The sequence below is a fragment of the Nymphalis io genome, chromosome 3 (assembly GCF_905147045.1).
Source record: "Nymphalis io chromosome 3, ilAglIoxx1.1, whole genome shotgun sequence".
In the NCBI taxonomy this organism is placed as follows: Eukaryota; Metazoa; Arthropoda; class Insecta; order Lepidoptera; family Nymphalidae; genus Nymphalis; species Nymphalis io.
The window spans coordinates 4662593-4684937 of NC_065890.1; the positions used below are offsets into that span (position 1 = coordinate 4662593).

At 33.3% G+C, this 22345-nt stretch overlaps 1 protein-coding gene across 2 annotated transcripts in view; it reads right to left on the reverse strand.

Annotated features, from left to right (window-relative positions):
* LOC126781393 (LIM domain transcription factor LMO4) overlaps positions 1-22345 on the reverse strand; it is a 158700-nt gene that overhangs the window by 59877 nt on the left and 76478 nt on the right. For both annotated transcript variants that reach the window (XM_050506355.1, XM_050506354.1), the window contains exon 2: positions 3553-3917. In XM_050506355.1, coding sequence (XP_050362312.1) covers positions 3553-3845 — 293 coding nt within the window. In that variant the 5' untranslated portion in view covers positions 3846-3917. The remainder of the gene's footprint in view (positions 1-3552; positions 3918-22345) is intronic.

Below are 22345 nucleotides of genomic sequence, written 5' to 3' on the forward strand. Positions count from 1 at the left end.
ATAAGTGATAACCCTGTTGAAATATTTGGTTGATTTGATATCAAAAACTATCAATGGCAATAGAGGCACTTATTTCTGACTATGCTTTTGAAGTTTACCCAAAGGCTACAACTTTGCATGACCAAAGTGGATATCGGTAATAGAATTCCGGACATAGATTGGTCGTTTGGTCTGCGCTGTTTAGACGCTACGACGCTGCGACGGACAGACAAAGAGACAAACGAAATTAATTGGGGTCATACGCCGGCGGCGTAATCCAATCGTTGCAGGCTACGAGCCTTTTACACGACTCGACCAGGGCAAGAAACTCGAACTAACTTTATGACCGCAACCAATTTGTTTGCGATACGGATTTACGACCTCAACTGATGATGTATGTATTCACTACTCCTGTTACTAGTTATACATTACATTTTTATGGGATTTTTGTGGCATCGTAGCGTCCGACACTATAATATCCAGACTGTAATAATAATCTCCGCCAAAGTTTCTAAACACCAAGTGCTCTGGGCTTCTAATTTTATTACACTTAATATTATTTGCGGAAAGATTTAAAAAAATAGATTTATTTTTGTATCATAGATTGCAAACCATGTAGATCGGTTCTAATTGTACACAATTATAAATGCTCGAAGTATAATAGGCGATCTTCAAACTGGACGATACGGCGCTGTATACAAATCTTGGCATCAAGACGAGTTAGGCGACATCAATTTACGTACAATGTGAATTTGCACAAGAGAAGCGTTCGAGTCCGGGACTCTGTCTCATTAGAGGCGGGCGGTTGCAATTAAACTGTGCGTCTTTTGCGCGTTAACGAACGACCAAATTGGAAGCCGCCCGCCCTCGACACGTGCTTCCATAAAAAACTTTTCAACATTCGGAATAAATATTTACCATGATAATGTCGAGTAATGCTATCCCAACAATGTATTCGCCGTCGAATAATTACAATTGATGGATGGGCGCCTCAACAACCTTATATTACTTTGATAAAAGACCGCCTTTATAGCGAGCGGGTTTGGTCGTTACTCTGCCAAGGCGGTGTTTCAGTAAATACAAATAGTTATTTCGTGCCGGGTTTGGCCTTAATTTCAATATACTTGGAAAGTAGGTTTACTACGCCAATTAAAGTCATTGGACTCTTGACTAATGAGTTTTAAATTTAAACGGACCACAAATATGTTTTATTTATTTAAACTAATTTAAAACGGCACGCTATGGTCGCATTGAATAGTATATCGGATAATTTTAATATAACTGAGCATAATTTATTAAGAGAAAATTAAATTTACTAACGTGACAGTTCAATTATTGAAACATTCTCAACGCATGTCTTGATGAAAGAAAGTAGGGTAATAGAATATTATCTGCGACCAACTTCGAACCGAGTACCGAGACAGACATACGTAATATTTGAATGATAAAAATGATTTATTCACGAAGTTCCACTACAAGTTGCAAATGTGAAGACGGTTAACAATGTGAAAGTGTGAGCGAGTGGTAAGAAGTTGGTTTACAGGCTCGTTAGCGGCGGCTGATTGCCGATTGAGCAGCAATTGCCTTGATTGACGGAGCTCTAACGAACTCGCTTCAAGAGCTGGACGTGCCTCGACGCTCCGATCTTTTAACTCTTAAATGTTTTCAACTTTGACAGGTAAATTTGGTCAACGCTCGATAGTTACAATTTAGTAGCAAATTACTAAAAAATATTTTTTTAGTTTTTTAATTATTTCAGTTTTTAAATTCTTATAATAGATAGTGATTACTTCGAAATAAACAATCTATTCAAATGAATATAAAAGACAACAAATATATGTAAGAGAAACATTAAAATAGAGAATCTAATTTTGTTTGCCACTCGTAGAGGTGCTACGTGCTACGAGTTTTCTGATTGCTGGGTATTTCAATCGAATAATTTAGTTCGATTGATGTAGTTGAATCTCTACGGACTTCGTTCATTTGTAGGCAGGCGGCCATGACACAACGTATAAATAGGCATGTTACCGTTCCATTCATTCACTACCCATCTTATATAGAATATGTATTTCGTACGCGCAGGTATAATTAATCATTACTAAATTAAAATCGAGCAATGTTAATTTAACGTTTACGACGCTTTTATAGTCATGAGCCGCGTATAAAGATAACAACTCGGCGACTAATTTTGCGCGTAAACAGTAATCAGCAGTATGAAACATCTCCGGCGTCTTTGTGGGGCGAGACCGCAATTCATCATACCGGGACAAAAGGCGGTTGATAAACGCGGTATTTGTTTGCGTGAGAGAGCGTTAATTTCGTTAAGGAGTCTCAATCAGGGAAGACGTGTAAGTAAAGTCGACGGGCGGCCGCCGCGGGAGCGATTCGAGCGAATTACCGTACCTGGAGGCGCAGGGGCCGACTCGTTAGTTGTTGTTTGCCGAGTGACGCGGGTCAATCAGCAGAGACATGCACGGAACCGCACTTCTTCATCCCCCCCTCTGTCTCCTCACCCCTTGCCCTGCCGCTCGTTAGGCCGCGCCGTCTCTGTCAACTGTGAGACGAGCTTTATCGAATCTACGACGCACGACCCACGCCGCGGTTGGCCCACTCTTCGTTCCTAGTTCAGCTCGCAACCGCCGGTAAACAAGGGAAATCAGTGTAAAACGAATTTATATTTCCTTTATGAATGGCAAATAGAACGAGCTCAGAATTACAGCGGTATAAACGATACGCCGAATACAGTTAATAGATGTGTAGTGAGGTAGAAAGTAAGACACGTACAGAAAATCAGAGCGTAATTATAATGGGAGGCGTGTACCACAGCAGGGTGGACTTAGTTAATTGGGTCGAATTCCTTGCGTTTAGCTAATTAACGTCGAGGGCGCCTCGAGGCAGCTGCGGTCCACGTGCGAGACCGGCGCGGGTGGTGGCGCCATGCGATCTTCTATTACATTAATTATCTACAATCACGTTATTATTATTTGCAGTAAATCTTTTAACAATAATCCTTAACTGCAATTTATGTTAGCGTGTAACTTATTAAAAATACAATGCGGTAGGTGGAACGTCATATCCATTAATTAGTTAGAACACATACTAAAAACTTTGTTACCGAAACTCTAAATTAGTCCTTAAAGTTTTTCAAAGACATCAATTTAGTCGGCTCGGAGATTCCATCGATTGGTTGCTTCGCAAAGCTGTACTTTTTGTCCCTTCCACAGGTAGAAAATAAAACGGCTCGAAACATTTTCATAACAATGCGCCTGCGGCTTTCTCAGTTACTTTTTTGGATGTTCGAAAGGTTTGACAGACACGCTATTGTCATCGTTAGGTGATGCACTAAAAACTTTACCTTTTATGGATAATCAAAGATGATCTGGAGAAGTAAAACGAATGTATTTAAACACATACTAATTTATGAGTTTACAAAATCACAAATAACTTATGTATGTACGCTTTAATTGTTAAAGGTTTAATTAAATCGTCGATTAATTATTAAATCAATCGTTTTAGTCTAGACGTTAACAGTATGTATACATATAAAGAAAAAATGTAATGATTAAAACTTACCTCGTATAATCGCTTTTGCACAGTATCATTCCGCCTTTGAAGTAGAATGAGCGTCCCATATCTGCGAGGGCTTGACCGCAACATGTACATTTTAGACATCCGTGATGCCAATATCTGTCGAGGGCATGGAGAAGGAACCTTTCTACTATTTTGCCTCCGCAACCCGCACATTCTTTTAATGCAGGATTGTTGTTGTTGTGAGGATAGTCGTGGCCGTTTGATGCGAAAGTGGCCTCCGGGGAAGGCGGATGTGGTGAGCTGAGCTCCGCGTACCCGTGGTAGTGCGGGTTCATGCTCAACGCGCTCGCTGCCAGCTTGACGGTTGGAGCGGGGACCGCTCGCACCGACCACCACAACTACACGCCCTGTGGACAAAAATAACATATTGTTATCCATTGACTTAGAATAAATTATATATTAATTCAAATCAGTAACTGGTATTCAATCTTTTGAAGAATTGTTTTTTTTTTCTTTTGTACACATATTTGATAGGCATGGACCTGTCTGTGGATGGCCGTTCGCGTTTATAAAATTTTCCAATTAGCAATTTCATACAATTAGGAGCGGGGTGAGGTTTTCTGCGGGATGGCGAGCGGGACGAGCGCGGGACGCGGAACGGTGCGTCAACCCGATCCAATTAGCTCGCGGCCAGCGGAGTGGCGGGACGCCCGCACCGTCTGAGCGCTGCTGTCGCCATAAAACTTAATTAAACGTTTTAAAACAAGTATTCATTAAAGAATAATCAAGCTTATGTAGTCATAAATAACCGGATTGTCCCGCGCAGAACGGGTGCCGTAATTAAGACTGCACAGAGTTGATCAAACGCACTGATTTGAAACTACCCTTCATTAAGAGAACGCGAGGCGAGCGCGGGAGCTTCCGCTGCGGTGCAGAAACTAATTAAGAATAACGGACGCTTTAAAAGCGTAATTAATTTAGATTGTAATTCTATTTCTCCGAGAGTAAAGTAGACAATTATTTCAGTAGCCCTTTCTTTTGGAACGATTTGCTTTGCTAAATGTAATTTGGTTAATTTTTGTGTCCGAAACTGTAAAGGGTTGTAACTGTAGATTAAGTTGTTATTTGTTGGCGTGATCTGAATAAAACATTATGACAGCTTGAAAAAGATGTATTATGGATTCGAATATTGGCGGGATCCTGTAGCTTTACGCTTTACAAGAAGCAAGCGTGTTGAAAGCCATTACTTGTTGTCGGCTATGTCTAATGAAGGCTATAAGGGCCAGGCGGGCTGGCATAGGTGGCGTGTAGAATACCCCATGACCGAGTTGCGTGCGTACTAATGAGCGGCCGTCGCGTGCAACTATAAGCACTTCGTTAAATCGCACCCGGACTACGCTGATCTACTGACTACGTGTATTTTTACGTCTTTGTTTTGTTGATTTCGCGAACACGTGTTTTGTAGCACGTACCAGCTTTCGGAGATTGTAATCGACGCTCTCGGGCAACCATTAGCTGGATTAACGGTCGATTTATGACCACAATAAAAACTTTGAAATGGAACGTGATTGTACAGCAACTATTAACTATTCGACTGCAAGTCAATGAACTTTACGTTTAGCAATATCATCATTTTGATTCTTGTTTTAATATTTGAAAAAAAAAAATCCTCTGCCTGTTTCCAATATAACGCGTTTTTTACTAATGAAAGTTAACATCAAACTAATATGTGCATTTCTAATGCATTATTACAGTAACTCGCATTGAAGCCCAGTGATAAAAATATTTATTAATAAATAATCAAGGAGACTTTTAAATTCGTGTTTGGAATGATATTATTTGAATTAACTATTTATAAAAATGGAACAGAGTCGAGAACAGTTAATTTCGTAATTGCATAACAACAGGTTTGACAGAAGATAATATATGTATGTATGTCTGCTAACGTTACATCGACTGTGACATTCGGTGCTACTTCATGTTATGAAGTTAAGATAGATGACGATTTAAGATATTATGTAGTAATACCTATACTACTATGTATGCGAAGTATGTTATGTATGTGTATATGTATGTAACATTAACTACAACTTTGTCATAGACGAATAATTTTTTTTCTTCAGTAATGCAACTTACCCAATTTTTTTTTACATTATTGGTCTAGTGTTTATCGTATATCTATAAATAAAAATTACGTCATTGTTGAAACACGAAATACCGTTGTGTATAATTACTCAAACTTATGTCTGTTTCAGTTCCATATATAGTGACAGAGGCAAACAAATCTTATCACGTATGCGGTAGAGTTGCAAATCGTTTATTATTTTATTTCCCGCGTTACGTGGTGCGTGTTTAGGTTGAGGGTGGCCTGGGAACTTGGCAGGTGCCGTTTTCATTATTCAAGCCCCATTGATTGGATACTTTGTTGCCGTTTAAAAATCTTATTACCAACCGACAACAAAGAGGAACGAGCCTCCTCATAGCGTCACAGCCCTCTATTTACCTGTTAAGTGATTTTTTTCAATTACAGCGATGAACTGCACATTCGAATGTCTGACAACAAAACTGGTAAGTCATCGTGTTAGACATTTCAACGCAGTTTTATTATCTCAGAAGGTTGCTTTTGTAAAGAAGTTGTACACCGAAACAAATTGACAGTTCAATGGGAGTATAACACTTCTAGTTTAGTGATAAAACAAGTGTTAACGATATATATATATTTATGAAATCGTTTGTCCTTACTAACTATTAGCATACAACTAAAACCACTGATTCTAGAAAGTTAAAATTTGGAATACAGTTGTATTTTAAAAGCCGAGTATTCTCTAAGAGAAGAATTTTTGGAAATTTCAACTTAAAGGGGAAATGAGAGAGGTAACTTTTAATTTTACTCGCACAAAGTCGAAACGGACAGCTAGTTATAATATATAAGCAAAGGTAATATCGGAATTATAATGTTACCTAAATTGTTATTAATATCGATAACACCATCAATATAGAAAATTGAACCACGTATATACCACAAAATCAATTTCCATGACATTTGAAGCTAAAAAACTATTACAATTGACAGAAAGCGATGGATTGCTTTCCATGAATTTCATAAACAACTTTTACATAGGATGCTTTTAGGTTTATTAAATTTGTATTGTATTGATTTGTAAATTTAAAAAAAAATTGAATTTTCATTATCCTAAAATAAAAAAAAAATATTGACTGATTTTTGCATTCTTTTTAATTGATTAGTTTGGACTGAACAAAAACGTTTCATAATTACCCAGGAAAATTATAAGACAGCCTGGGGGAATTGTGAGACACTCATTCTACCCTTAGGTTGTAACACAAGGAAAGCTGCCCCCTGTTTTAAAATTAAACCATATTTGTGAAAAAATGTACATATTTATTCAAAGTTTTTAATGATAACGACACATTTTTCTCGAAAAATCTCTTCTTTGTGCCTAAATTTTTTTGTATAGTATTTTGCAGTAATAGTTTAAAGATTTATAAATGCTTTGAACTAATCAAGATTATTTGTATAATTTAAACTATACAAATCCCCCTGAAAAGTAGTCTCAAAATTGCCCCAAACACAGTGAGTGAACGAAAAATACACACGTAACATAATCTAAGCTCTAATACAATCAATAAATAAAATCGAATACGAAGTTCACATCACAAAACCGGTCACTAACTTCACGAAGGTTTCAAGAACAACAGCGGAGCCCGCGAATAACGTAATTAAGGCGAAACCGCCGGCAAAATTAAACGCGAAAACGGAATGAGAATGTGAGCCTAATTAGAGCCGGGGGGAAGACGTTGCACCGGCGCCCCTCCTTTCCCCCTACGCCCTCGCCAACGGACGGAATGTTCCGCTTTGAGTCTATGACAATCATTACTAATGAAATAAAACATTCAGGTGTTAGGTTGGATTGTACTTTTAAAGGTTATACGAGATTAAAATGGGAGGAAGTTTTTATTAGATTTGTTAATGTTAATAAATGCAATTGTAATGTTTTTAAACGTTCTAGTAAATTACTCTTTACAAAGAATGTCTATTAAATTCGTACATTGTAATTATTCATAATGATGAAGAAGAAAAGTAGAAAGAAAAGTTAGAAGGATCTTTAAAAACTGATCAAATGTTTATTATATAAAATAAGTTAATTTCGTTCATATTGTAATTATAAAGTTTATTCGTTATTTTCTCGCATTCACAATAATTAAAAAACTGTGGTTAAATTCAGCCCACTCGTTGTCCGAGAACATAAAATATCCATTTCAATGACGAACCGCGCGTTGCCGCGTTGATTATTTTTATCCAATCGGCTGAGATTTCAACTTTTCCTTTTCGTTGTCAAATGCCATACGTTACTTTCATTTTTATAACGAAGAACAGGAACACGAAACAAATTAATTACATATATCTACATAATTATTAACTTAAATATTACGATTAGCTGATTTTTAACAATCTAAGTAAATGTTCTGTATCTATATGAATACATAAAAACAGTGCCGGCGGCTAATGTGTAATATTTGCATAAAATGACCGCTAATGGTCCAAGCGCATTATTCATCGGAGTGACCTCAAAATAAGGAACCGTTCGGTTTGAATATTGCGGCCTTTGTATAATGTTATTATGTGATGCGTGTAAATATAAGCGAGTCAAGTTCTTAATATAAATTTTTCCATTCCATTCCAAATAAAACTTAGTAAGTTAGACGTTTATATGTAATCTTATATATAAAAAATAATACTTACTGATCTATTAAATGCACGCATCATTCATCTTGTTAAAAAGTTGTAGAATTGTTTTTGACTTTTGCATAAACGGTAGATACCATAAACATTAAATAAACGATTTGTGTCGGCTGAATTTATATACAAAATTAAAGGCAAGAAATTCAATTAAGATAGTAAAATTAAAATTTATCTATATATAGATAGATAAGATACTTATTACAAAAAGATTAAAACTATTTTTATTAAAAAAAAAATACATAACAACCGCACCGTTAAGTAATGTTATACATATATAAGACGCAAACATTTTGATAAGAACAATACTGCTTTAGGTGAATAATGAATGTTTTCTACTTCAGATAAAAAGAACAAGCTGTGGAACGCCTGGCCTGCGGACCAAGACGCTATATTATTTTTAGAGAAGTCTTGACACCTTTGCCGTTGCACATTTAACTGAATACCTTTGACGGCAATTCGTCGTAAGCCGTGCAAATAAACGCCTCAAGTTTTGCTGTATTCATTTTATTAACCTCAAATAAATTTTTATGAGCGAAGGCACACGCGTCACGCATGTTAAGTGGATCGTTTTGCTCGACACTAATGGGTCAGGATTTGTCATTGTCGTCAAACAGGTGTGTCGTGACGAAAAACACGTGTAATGACCATACAAATGCATACAATGTCGCTTACAGATCGGCCGCTCTCACCGACTCTACTCGTAATTAGAGGCGGCCGAGCGGAGCGACACAGAGCTATGAGAGCCAATCTAGCGAGTTGCGACAAAATTAGTGACTTTTTTGTTACGAATTGTTTGTTTCATTTTACAATAGTTTTTATACCAAAAACTCGATGAAACAAATAGAACTTTATTTTATTCAGTGTTAACAGAAAAAGTTATTTATATATATGTACATATATAATGGTTTATGATTTATCGAGATCAGAAACCGTTTTTTAAATTATGTTTTTTCATAAGTTCTCGAAATTTGTACATTTGTTAAATTCCAAAATAAGTGAATCTTAAAATCTATGAAATAATTTTCGTTGCGGTTTCCTTCTAAGAAAAATACTATTAAATATATAATTTTAAAATACTTAAAAATATTCTAAATTAGAATTATATATTCTATTAAGAAATCTATGGAAATAAATTAATGTACTGTATTTAAGTACCATATCCATATTACAACACAATTACTCATAAGTTTTCGTGGTCAACAGAGCGGCTCTTCATTCCGAAGCAAGCGTCCATAACAGCTGTATATCCGACAAATATATTAACTATCTGTTGTACAGTCATGGTATATAATTTTAAAAATATTCATAGAAAATATGGAAGCCGACTTATCAACTAAGCCTTTTTGGTCTTGTGGTAGATTTTGAGGTCTTGTATTGATACACGGAGTATAAAAAAATATTGGGGTTTTCAGTACATCAGTTTACAGTGCGCAGTTAACTAGTCTCTGTTAAGAAATACCGATGTCATATAAAAAATTTGTACATCATGTTATGATCACGTCGAAAAAAATATAGTTTAATTGAAGGGTATCAATTTCACTTAATATATCGGAGACAAAAGGATCGAGCGTACATACATACATAACTTGATACTGTACTGATTATTTAAGAAATATATAAATATTAAATAATTTTAATTCTTATAATACCTTTCGTTTTTATTTTGATATCGGTCTAATCGTAAAGTAGTGAGTAAATCTATTATACTTGACTTTGAAGTTGCTTAATACGTATTAGGGTTTTTCTTATTTAATATTGTAATATGGGAGCTTATTCCACCACGCTGCTTCAATGCGGATAGGTGGAATACACATGTGGCAGAATTTAGTGAAATTAGATACATGCAGGTTTCCTCACGATGTTTTCCTTCACGAGATGAATTATAATCACAAATTAAGCACATGACAATTCAATGGTGCTTCGCGCAAGGTTTGAACCCACGATCATTGGTTAAGATTCACGCGTTACCTTACATCTTGGCTATCACCTCCTCTTCAAAAAGGGAGAGGAGGCCTTAGCCCAGCAGTGGGACATTCACAGATTGTTACTGTATTGTAAAATGCAAAATTTGCTAAAGCTAATGCTTTATACAATAGTAGAAAAAATGTTATGAATAGTTTTATACAATAAGTGCGTCAATTTTTATTATTACAGATAGATAAAAGAATCTTATAAAAATAAAGAATTTGAATTATTAAAGCGCTCGTATTGATGCAGCGTGATGAACGTTATCAATGTTAAAATATGACATCACGTCATTACCATTGCTGATGGACAAATACTGATAAGCTATAACTAAGCTGTACCTGGTGTTCTGACTGAGGAACTTGCACATTTGCGCATTTTGTTTGCATTGTGCACTTTGCACATTCAAGCGAAATCATCGCTTAACAACTAATTACACACCAATAATCATTCATTGTTTTGAAATAAACACACATATTTTATTTAAAATATAATTAATTTATCATTAGCCCTTTATTAAAAATAATCGTTTGTGTGGGTAAAGACTACCAATTTTGCACTTAAGTTCTTATGTAGAAACATATACAGCAGTGTTATATTTATATGATTATATAAGCGGCCCACCTTCAGATTAAGAAATAAAATGAAACAATATATAATGAAAAGTGGCCGTAAACAATAAATATAATAATTATTTTTTAATTAACACAATTTAATGTGCGTGTCTAATTGTTGAAGAAAACGTAAACGTAACGTGTTGTAAACGTCGGAAAGTATTAATAGTTATGATATAAAAAAGTGGGGGAGTGGAAGAGAATAATTAAACACGTCACTACTTTGATATAGACATAACTAAATGATTTCTTTTAAACTAGTTTAAGGCGGTAAGGCGTCGTAGTGCCGGCTTCAATGTTTTTAAGCTAACGATTCCAATGATAATGATTCTTGCGCCATCTAGTGTACATTGATGTCACTAGCCAAAATTCATAGTAGAAACGACTTTACGAATTTTAAATTATGAAAAAATCGAATGAACGATGCGTTAATGCATAGAATACAAACACAACATTAATTTATAAGAATATAAAACCGACAAAATCGTAGATGTCTCTTGAGTTATATTATTAGTAATATAATATATTATAAGTAATATAAATAAAACAATACTGGTGGTAGGGCTTTTAGCAAGCTCGTCTGGTACCACCCACTCATCAGATATTCTACCGCAGAACAGCAGTACTTGGTATTGTTGTGTTCCAGTTTGAAGGATGAGTGAGCCAGTCTAATTACACTCACAAGGTATATAACACCTTAGTTCCAAAGGTTGGTGACGCGTTGACGATGTAAGAGATGGTTAACATATCTTACAATGCCAATGTCTATAAGGCGTTGTGAGCACTAACCATCAGGTGGCCCATATGCTCGTCCGCCTACCTATACTATGTAAAGTAAATAATTAAAAAAGTGAGTAAAGTAAATAAGTTTTTTGTGGCAACATTCATGGTAAACGGTGATTAAGTGTATTAATCTATACAAATAAATAAAATTGTATGTACTGTTTGTGATTTAAAAAAACTGCATCTATTTAAGTTAATATGGTTATTCGCGGGTTACCAGCCATTTTAATAAAAATAAAATATTTGATGTGTATAATTCAAATAGGCATTACGTCCGTTAAAAGATTTTAGGGGATTTTCGTCACAAGCTGAATTCCACGCTGATAGACGCATAAAAGATTACTAGATTTTTAGTGTTATTTAAATAACATTGAAATTTTTGTAATGTAATATCTTTGTAGACACCCATGTTGACGCTTTAAATAATTTTATAGTGATAATGACGTAACATGCTGCGGGGCATACCGAACGATACGAATATGCCGATGTCACAGTTACTGTTCTCCTTTGCTTGATATACTTTCTATCATATTCAAGTTATAGTGATGTTTTAAGGTTTTTTATTATCAGTCAAGACATTGATTTATGTGCAATATATTCATCATTGGTCGTGTTTTATTGTTCATAATATCCGGTGATAAAAAATTTAATGACGTTATTAGTCATTTTGTTTGTTTCGTACCTTATCTTTAATGTGGGTTTGTTTACTTTATTACAATATTATGGATTTTGTAACATGATTTTAACCTAGTTAAGTTTACATACTTATAATTTTTTTCTCATTATATACAAGTCTAGATATCTTTTCCGTGTCGATGTGTGTTTTAATGAGCCTGCTGGTTTTTTTTTCAAGGCATAAAATTAATCTGACAACAATTGTTGATAAATTAAAAAGATAAATTAATCGATAAATTATTTTAAATTCTGATTATATATGCTTGTTGTTAAATATATGCATCGTTACTGATACAAAGTTTATAATATATATGTTATATAATATATATATGTAATGTTTATATATATGAATTGGTAGAAAAATTTAGTTTTTTAACGGTCCATAAAGATAAATTTGAACAGGTAAAGGATTTGCTTAATCTACATAGTAGACTTGAAAGGTAGAAGAAATGTTTGGAAGAGCCTAATAAAATTGAATTTGTTTTGTTAAATGTTGTTAAGACTAAGTGTTTGTCTTTTTACACTTCTAAGATAAACTTCACATGTTTCCAGGTAACTACTAAAAACAATTTGTAATTATATCTAGAAAGTCCTAACCTACTCCTAATTGTGGTACTTATAGATTTTTATCGTTGCAAATATACGTAATATCAATAGAATTGAATTAATTTGGTATAAAACTGAGAGCCGAGATGGCTCAGTGGATACAACATGTGAATTTTAACCGAACATAATGGGTTCAAATCCAGACTACTAATACTGAATTTTTATGTGCTTAATTTGTTTAAAAATAATCTTGTGTTCGACGTAAAAGAAGACATTGCGAGAAGTCCAGTCCAGTAAAGATAGTCCAGTTGTGGGACATGAATAGGCTGTTATTTTTATATAAAGCAAGTTTATAAAAAAAACATGCCCAAATATCTTTATAAAAGGTGTTTTGAACATAATTTCTAAATTAACATTCAATGATTTAAATTAAATTTCAAGTTGTGGTTTTTAACATCATAAAATTATAATTATCCATAACATAAATAGCCAATTAAATATTGAAATAATTCTAGACAACCTCATTTATAAGAATGATTCATGAATCAGGTTTAATATTAGCGTGGCGAGATAAGTATAAGCTTGGATTTAATTAAATTATTTACAAATTTATAATAAAATAAAACGAGTATTCCGATATTAAGAATGATTAATATATTTCATTTGTTTGCGTTACCAATTTAAATTTTTAATTTATCCGTCCAGTAATGAATTCAATTTAAATCAAAGTAATTTCCCTATTAAGATATTTCAATGATTAAGAATATAAAATTAAATTTGTCATTTATTCTTTCACGAAATACAGTTATGGTAAAACGGTAAATGACGTATAACCGTTAAATGCGCATGCGATGTCAACCGCGACATTTAATTCTATAACAGGTCTTACCGCCACTTTGATTTTCTTTTTAACTTACTCGAACATGCGATTTGTTTATTAATAACAGACGATTAATAATCTTCTTTGATCAGTTGGAGATCGGGACGGCCCGCGGCTGCGGAGAATATAAAAGGTTCAATTATAATAAATGTAGTTAATTTCAATCAAATAATACTACTAATTACCGGACATCGGATCGCTTTGTAATCACCGCGCAACAAATGACTCTATTGATGTTCTTAATAGTCGGTTGCGGGTTTGTTACAAAGGCAACTTCGGTGTCTAAGTCACGACATCGAAGAAATCTAAAGAACACTGGAAATGTATTAAAATTATTTCTATTTGAAATTTTAATACACTTACACGTATAATGGCCATAATTTGCTGCAATTGAGCCGCTAAGTGGGTGAAATAGCATTTCGTTAACCTACATCCGAAAGTATCTAGACGTCGTATGCAAATATGGTCTTTAAATTGATAATTTCTTTTTTCCTTTTAAAATACTCGATTTTAGTTTTATTTTAATTTCTAAAAACTGAAATATGTTGAAAGAAATACGTTTACGTATAACGGGAAGGAAAAATATAATAACTATTAAACAATATAAAAATCTAAAGTGCTTTTAACGTAACATGATTACCTTAATGATAAACATACAAAATATCTGATATATAGAAGTAGATGGTCTTAAGCAACTTGTTTTTCTTTCATTAGGAAATAAATAAAACAACTTATAAGGTTCAATATTCTCTGCCCTTATATGCGTACAGCTATAATATTTTTTGTCGTACGTTGCGAAACAAATTAATGGGAAAGAAAAACAAGACTTCTTAATAAAGTACACTTTGAATTAAAACAGTCTATAATTGGAAAATACAAGAACATTAGGCTCCATCATTGCAAGACAGTCTTTGATATTTATTTAATGATATAAAACTCCAGTTTCAAATAAATGATCTAGTGGGATGTTAATCGGAGGCTCATTTCTACCTCATTAGCTCTAGCCTGAGGCTCCGCGTGATGTCATTTCACCTATCAAATGCCTTTGTTTTATACTAATTAGAGTATACCGGTGCTCTGTCCCGCTTATCCTTACAATGCTCATTAAGCATTCTTCAACTTAATAACAATTGCTACACGTGTAACTTTTTATAAAAAAAATACCTTACCAGTTTTACTCCCTTTTGATATTTTTGTAAGATTTTTATTATCTTAAGAATTTTGACTACAGTTTCATAATTTTATATTTTATAAACAATATGAATAGTAATTTTAACGATTTAAAATATAGTTTTCTTGTACGAAACCTGTGTAGCCTTGAATAAGATTGATTCTTAGTAAAACTAAGCATTGCATTTTCTTTGACAATTCGGAGAGCTAATTATACAGTTTGAGATACGATGACTCTTGAATGTATGTAATACACGACCTTCGTTAGTGACCGCTATTGAAATCTAACGTTCAAAAATAAAGTCGCTAAATCTAAATTTAAAAATCAGACGAAAGAAGTCCTCGTCACAAAAATCGCTTCGTGTATTATTATATATGTGTATTTATTATAAATACTTTGATATGAGAAAAAAAAAATCACGAAGATATAGAAGGTATATGATAAAATACACGACTGATGGTATGGTGATGGAAGTTTTTTGTTCTACGAATAAATAGTGACATTGATGGACATGGGGCTGTCCAGGAGTAGTGTGGGTGGTCTCACTGATGTATTAACTGATTCTAATTTACCAGGTTTTTTCCTTGTTAAATCAGATGAAAATCCATCTCAATTGTCAGATTGGCTTTAAGAGATTGACAAGTTAAAGGATATTATTGGATTTTTTTTAGTTCGGATTTCGCTGTTCCCGACCACGTAGCGTGTCTTCTTCTACTTAAAATTAGCATCATTTGTGTTTTCATATTATGTTTATATTTTTAATTATATCAGTAAGATTTCTGTGATACATATACGTATTCGATATCTATCACATTATTCAACGAACGGTTTTGTGTAAAGAAAAAGATCAAGTTCTGATATGACCTATTATTGTGATCGTGACAAACTTAACATAATATTAGAATATTAACATGATCTTTATGACATTTAAAATAAATCTGATATTTCGATGAAATTACATGAATAGATCCTAATCTTTACACTGACAGACAGATGCCAGGTGGCCCCTGACATGCTTCTTGTGACCCGATTTTATTTGTCACCCCAATTAAACTACGTTACAATAATAATTTATTTTTCTGTCATATACTTTTGAATAAAAAAAAGTTATTTGACTTTATGTAATAATATTTTTGTTATTATTAAAATTAATTTGTTGGAATAATTAATGAATATGTATTACGTTTTTTTGTGAATAATATATTGAATGAGTCCTAATCTCTTACATACATATATTAAATGTATTCGTGACCGATTAAAAAGTAATAACAAATATCTATTTCTTTTCTCTTTATTTAAACATTAAAAGTAAACATAACAATGAGCTTGACTAATGTAAGCATGAATTTTTTTAGACATTGGCCCCTAAGGTACGGGGTTTCCTAGTTTACAGGTTCTGATCGTATGGTACTCGTTTTAAACCAATAAGCATTTACTATTAATTTATACTATTAATAATCCTACTATAATAAACCCTGATTAATAAAATGCATATCGGAAGTAACTTCTACTCTTGGAGTCATTCGCCTTCCCAGCAAATATACAAAAAAAAAACCAATATGTTAGTATATATATTCAATGATAAGCTTCAAAGACAACAAAATATTAAGATTACTTTTTAAAATGTATCAAACACTACAATAAACACATAAATGGTACATGACATACATACATGACTTATTGCTAAAAAATGTTTGCTATAAATTTCAATCTTAAATCAACCCTATTATTATTAAAAGAATTATATGAGTCGACATCTAGTACTAACAACTAGTATTTCATTCAACATTCAAAGAAACTACAAAAACAAATAAATATGTATTGTAATGAAGCGTTATTGTACGATAATAAAGCTAAATTGATTAGCGGTGGTCGACTCCCGCGCAGGTAGGCCGCATTCCATCCCCCCTCCCAAACCAGACCCGGGAATGTTTGTCATAATGTAACCCAACTGGGCTCTTTATAAAAACTTTGATTCAACGGAAGAGGGACAAAAGATGACGTGAGACAAAAAATGTCCCCGAATTTATTTTACGATTTGAGTGGTTTTTTTTTTTAATTTAGTATAATGATATGTTGGTCATTAAAACATAAAAGTTATTTCAATTTTATAGAAATATCGACAAAATAGCCATTTAAGAAAAAATAAGGAATTTTATATGGTTTTAATTGATTTTGTATTGTTTGGAATGAAATCTCACTCATCAACATCAATCAAATTGATAACTCGATGTATTTTCAAATACTTATATTAATTTATTGCGATATTATTTTAAACACATAATTAAAACTAAATTCATTAATATTTCATTGCTCGTGAATGACTCTTAAATTAGCAATTAAGACTTTTAATATTTGAAGTTAATTAATCACACGAAAAGTGGATGTGTTTCTCATTATAATAATATGAAAAAAATATCGGATTAGTAGATATTTATTTGGTTTTAAAATATATAATGTTTCTCTATTTCTCCACCGTAAAATAATTATAATAATTTATAATAATGTCTAATCAAAATAAACAAATATTGCAATACAATTTGTCATAGAATTTTCTATTTGTAATTATTCCTTTGCCTTTATTTTAATAATATATTAATAACATTTATACTGTTTATACCGTCACAACAGGTTCATAGATTTAAAATACATGTTTATAATACGTTTTTTTATATTTCTATTAAGAATAAAGAAGCATGGTTATGAACGAGGCGAAAATGAGCGTTAAATTAATATCAGGCCAAGGATGCCGTCAAAGTAGCATTTGGCGTTGAACCAGTGTTTATATTATGTCATGGAATAAACATTAATTTCATACAGACTGCACACTATAATATGCGCCATTAATGTTTTGTTTACGTCCATGTAATATAAATTAAGAACAATGAACAAAATTATATCGACGTCAATGCATTACCGTTCTTAATCCTGTTTAGTAAGACAACATTATTATCGACTAGACTTTACAAGCAACTTTGATCGTTTTGAATCACTACTAACATTATATGTTTTCTTAGTCTGCTCCTAAAGGTTGATAATTTTACAAAATTTGAAAACTGTACAGTCATATTACGGTACATTTGCATCTATAATAAACGTAACGGTTATTATACATATATAATTAAACCGCATTTTTTTATCTTCATTATCATCAGTGAGGCGTCTTTGAAGAACGTCCTTGTGTTATATTTATTGTGTTCCGAACATTTTATTGAGCTAAACGCGGCGTGGGCGCATGTAGGTATACCTACTAGTCATAAATTTATTACTGCTGGCAATAAAAATACAACTAACACATTTCCTACTCTTTGATTTGACCTGTTTACATAGATCAAAGCGGGAGAAAATAAATTACATTAAATTTAACATCATAACATAGGGTCCGTCGATCTAGATTCTTAATCTCGTGGTATTTCTTGTGATATGTGAACAAACGTGACCTTAAAATAATTACCGATTGGGCAATACGCTACGAGAGAGAATACACCAATGATACAGATGTACATTATCGTGATTCGTTAGGGTACACGTGGCTGCTAGCGTTGTAGGCTTCCCTCGCGTGAAGGCATCCAGGCTTCAATGAATGGACGCCGATCGGACTTCCATTCAACCCGTTTGGTCGCGCACTGATTACCGCCTGTTCACTTTGAATCTTATCTACTATGTGTGCTACGGAACGAAACGGTTAAGAATCGACGACCGCCGTCGATTCGGGTTGTACGACCTACAAAAAGTGCTCGCGTTGACTCTAACGAATTTTCTCTTTTCATTCACACTTTTTTTTAATGTTTTTTTATGAATGAAGTCGTGTTCGGGATAATTATTGAATTTCAACGATTCGTTACGAATATCGATGAACCGGAAGCCTATTCCGCGGGTGATTGCATCAAGTGGTCAAATTCCGACGTACAGAAAGCAATTTTATGGTTTTTAGGTGAAGTTCAGTCCTATCGGGCGTAATAAACGCTGAGATTTTCGATCGCAATCTTCCTGTTTACGACATCGACAAACGGATACTTACAAGTTTAAGGCTATTTTAACGTTTTGTAAGTACTTTAAGACGTAAATAAATGCGTAAAGATCGTGTTTCAACAGATTATAATCGAGATCGTATCTCACGTCTCGAGTACTGGTTTATGTGCTTGCTATTATAGGTTAGACAATATTATTATTAGAATAGCATCGGACGCAAGCAGTAATTTATATCGTGACTATCGGTGTCGGCAAGCACATGCAACTATAATTGGTTCCCAATAACTGTAATTTGTATTGTCGTATTAAATTTTCTATAACAAACAAGAGTACCTATATGCAGTCGTCGGACGGGTATTAGAGCGGCATTATAAAACGAATCAGTGGTAATAACGCAGGGGATCTAATTAAATTGCCGCCGATAATAATGGCACTTGGGCTCCCCTCACAGACCCCTCGACATTTATTATTCCTGCAACAGTTCCCCGGAACAGTGTGCTTTAGTTTATTCAACATGTAAATGAAATGAATTATAAATCTGAGATACGCTACTGATCTAGTACTCAACATTTTTAAACGATACACTTTAACAACAATTCGTTTATTTTAAGATATAACTGACAAAGGATTTACTTACAGCGATTGATTAAAACTTACAAGAAGCTAGTTTTGTGGAAGTATTTTTAAAGATGCTTTTGATCGAAAAATCGTATTCGAGAAATATTCTAACACTTATCAGATGTCTTCCCCTTTTATTCGATCGTCCCGCACTGTCGAATTGCAATTCACGGTAATTCAGACACACACCTTTATATTGTTATATCTCCATTTCATTTCATTGCTCGCTTGGGACTACATCTGCTCTCCCCCCGCCCCGCACCATCCCCCCACGTCCATTAGTGTTTTGTGAATGATTTAAAAGCTCTTTCGGATAACTACTCTGTAAGTGAGTAATTTAAGACTTGCTTCCCATTTTATCAGTGCTCCCTAATTTTGAGTGCGCATTAAAACATTACAAGCGAATATTACTTGCGTTGAGATGGCTGATGAACAATTTTTTTCGGAGTGCCTGGATTTTTTTATGTGCTAGGGGGGCATTATCTCTCTTGAGTAACGATTAAAATTTCTCCAAAATATATTCAATGACATTTCTTATTAAGTTGTTAACGTAACTTTTTTATTATCTTGTCTTTAAAATATAATGATGACATTACCTTTCAAAGCGAAGACAAATTACAGAAATATGTTTCTGCGTTTTAAAATTAAATTATTTTCATTAGAAAACAAACAAATTCATTGATTGACTGAAACCTTTATCTATGTTCAATTATCACAAATTTATTATTTTGTGGCATACATAGAGCGAATGTATGCATAAACAATTAAAATATGATTAAATATTAAATTAATTTAGAACAGAATGAAAACAAAGCACAAATGACAATTCATTTCGGTAACCGAACCAGCGACAGCGGAAGAAAATCCGTCATCTCCCATTCGTAAATAACGCGCGTCGGTACATGCAAATGAGCGTTATGGTAATTCATCGGGATGGGGCGGTAATGATAAGATAAGGTATTGTTGCGGCCGGAGATACGGCTCGTAGCTTGCATTCGTTCGCTCGTCGCTCGAAACGATGGAACCGAAACACTTTTTTTATTCGCTTAACAAATGATTTTTTTTCGATGTCCCATCCTGGACGAACAATATGTACACTGATTATTTGATTTGCTTTATACAAATTAATAATAATAATAAGTATTGTAGAATCAGTCTGTTTTGATTTGGATTATTAACGTCTTATTGACCCCTTCTAGGATAGTACTTTTTAAAATAACAAAAAACGTTGAATGAAATTTAAATTTCTACATAAAGCTTGTTTTTACCAAAATTTTCTTATTAATACAAAATTTGGACTCCCAATAACATACAATCTAAAACTGTAGTTCAATTTACAACTTCTAAATTTAAGTCAATAGAATTAAACATAAGCATAAATTTCTTTAAACGTGACACATACCATAAGAGATTGTTTAGTTTTATATAAATTCCTATATAGCAATTTAAAAATATTATAAATATTCAAAGTGTGTGTGGCTATAAACAAAATTTCAAGTTATTCATGATTCCATCGAGTTTCATTAGTATTGAAGCAAAAACGCAATAAGCGGATTGAGTGAAGATTTTTTTTTATTACCACTATCAAACATTAACATGATATTACAATAATTGTAATGATAAACTTTATCTTCGCAAAATTGCAGTTAATTTTTCTTACTAAATGATAGCTGTCATCGAGTATTAACAATGATATAGATTGGGGTAAATTGGCAGATAAAAATAATTTATCTATTTTTGTGTAGCTAACGAGCGACGCAGCGGGAATCTTTAGGCCCTACTTCCCCTATAGACACCCAGACGCCGTTGTTATTATTTTTATTAGACGGTTCTTTTTATAAATAAAAGACATTTAATTGTAAGGACCGTCTTATGTTCAAAATATCCTGTGTAATATTTTATGTTGCGCACACGCAAGTCATTTGATGTTTCTTCTTTTAGGTCAAAGATTTGTGTTATTGTCAAAAACAGAATGTTTTGCATCTTAGATTATAATTAATAATTGATAAAAAATAAACCTATGACTTAAATCGTAGCACAGAAAAGCTTATTTCAATATATTTAAAGACTCATATATTTTTGATCAAGATCTATGTACTCAAATCGAGTAGGTAACCATGACCTACTGATCTCATCATCCCCAAGTTGCCTTTAAAAAGATGCGTAATTGATTGAATCGACGCGAGCTCATTTGGCTGATTGTACTGAGCACCGAATTGCGTATTTAACGTATGGGAAGGACCCTTTTGAACCGCTGCCAATTTAGGCCACCCTCTAGCCGATTCGGGGGTGAGTGAACTGTTTATGTCGAATTTTGTTTTATTTACTCATTTTTAACAAATTTTTATTTAATTTAGTGATATTTTTTATGGAGTTCTTCGTTTAAATAATGTTTAATTAAATTTTAATTTATCGATTGAATACAAAGAAATCGATAGAAAATTACTCATTAGGTGGGTATGGAAAAATACTTAAATTGAAAAGCAAAGAAACGTTGTAAATCGCGGCGTATAATGGGTCATTCGCCATTTTATTATCACCGTGCAAATATCCCGCCCTGCGAAGATTAGATAAACCACAAAAGACGACTTCAAAGTGTGTGGGAAATATCGAAGTCTGGTACAAACATTTAAATCGTTAAATAACGTAAAGTTGATTATATTCTTTATACATTTATAAAATGTCTATCACACAAATTACGCAATCATATTGTTATTATAATATAATCCATACTTCACGAGAATATATATGTATAAATATTATATAGAATATTAATTTTTATTATAAAATCCTGTTGCACTCATCGAGAAGTAATCGACATGTTCCAGGAAAATGGCGACGTCGTGATT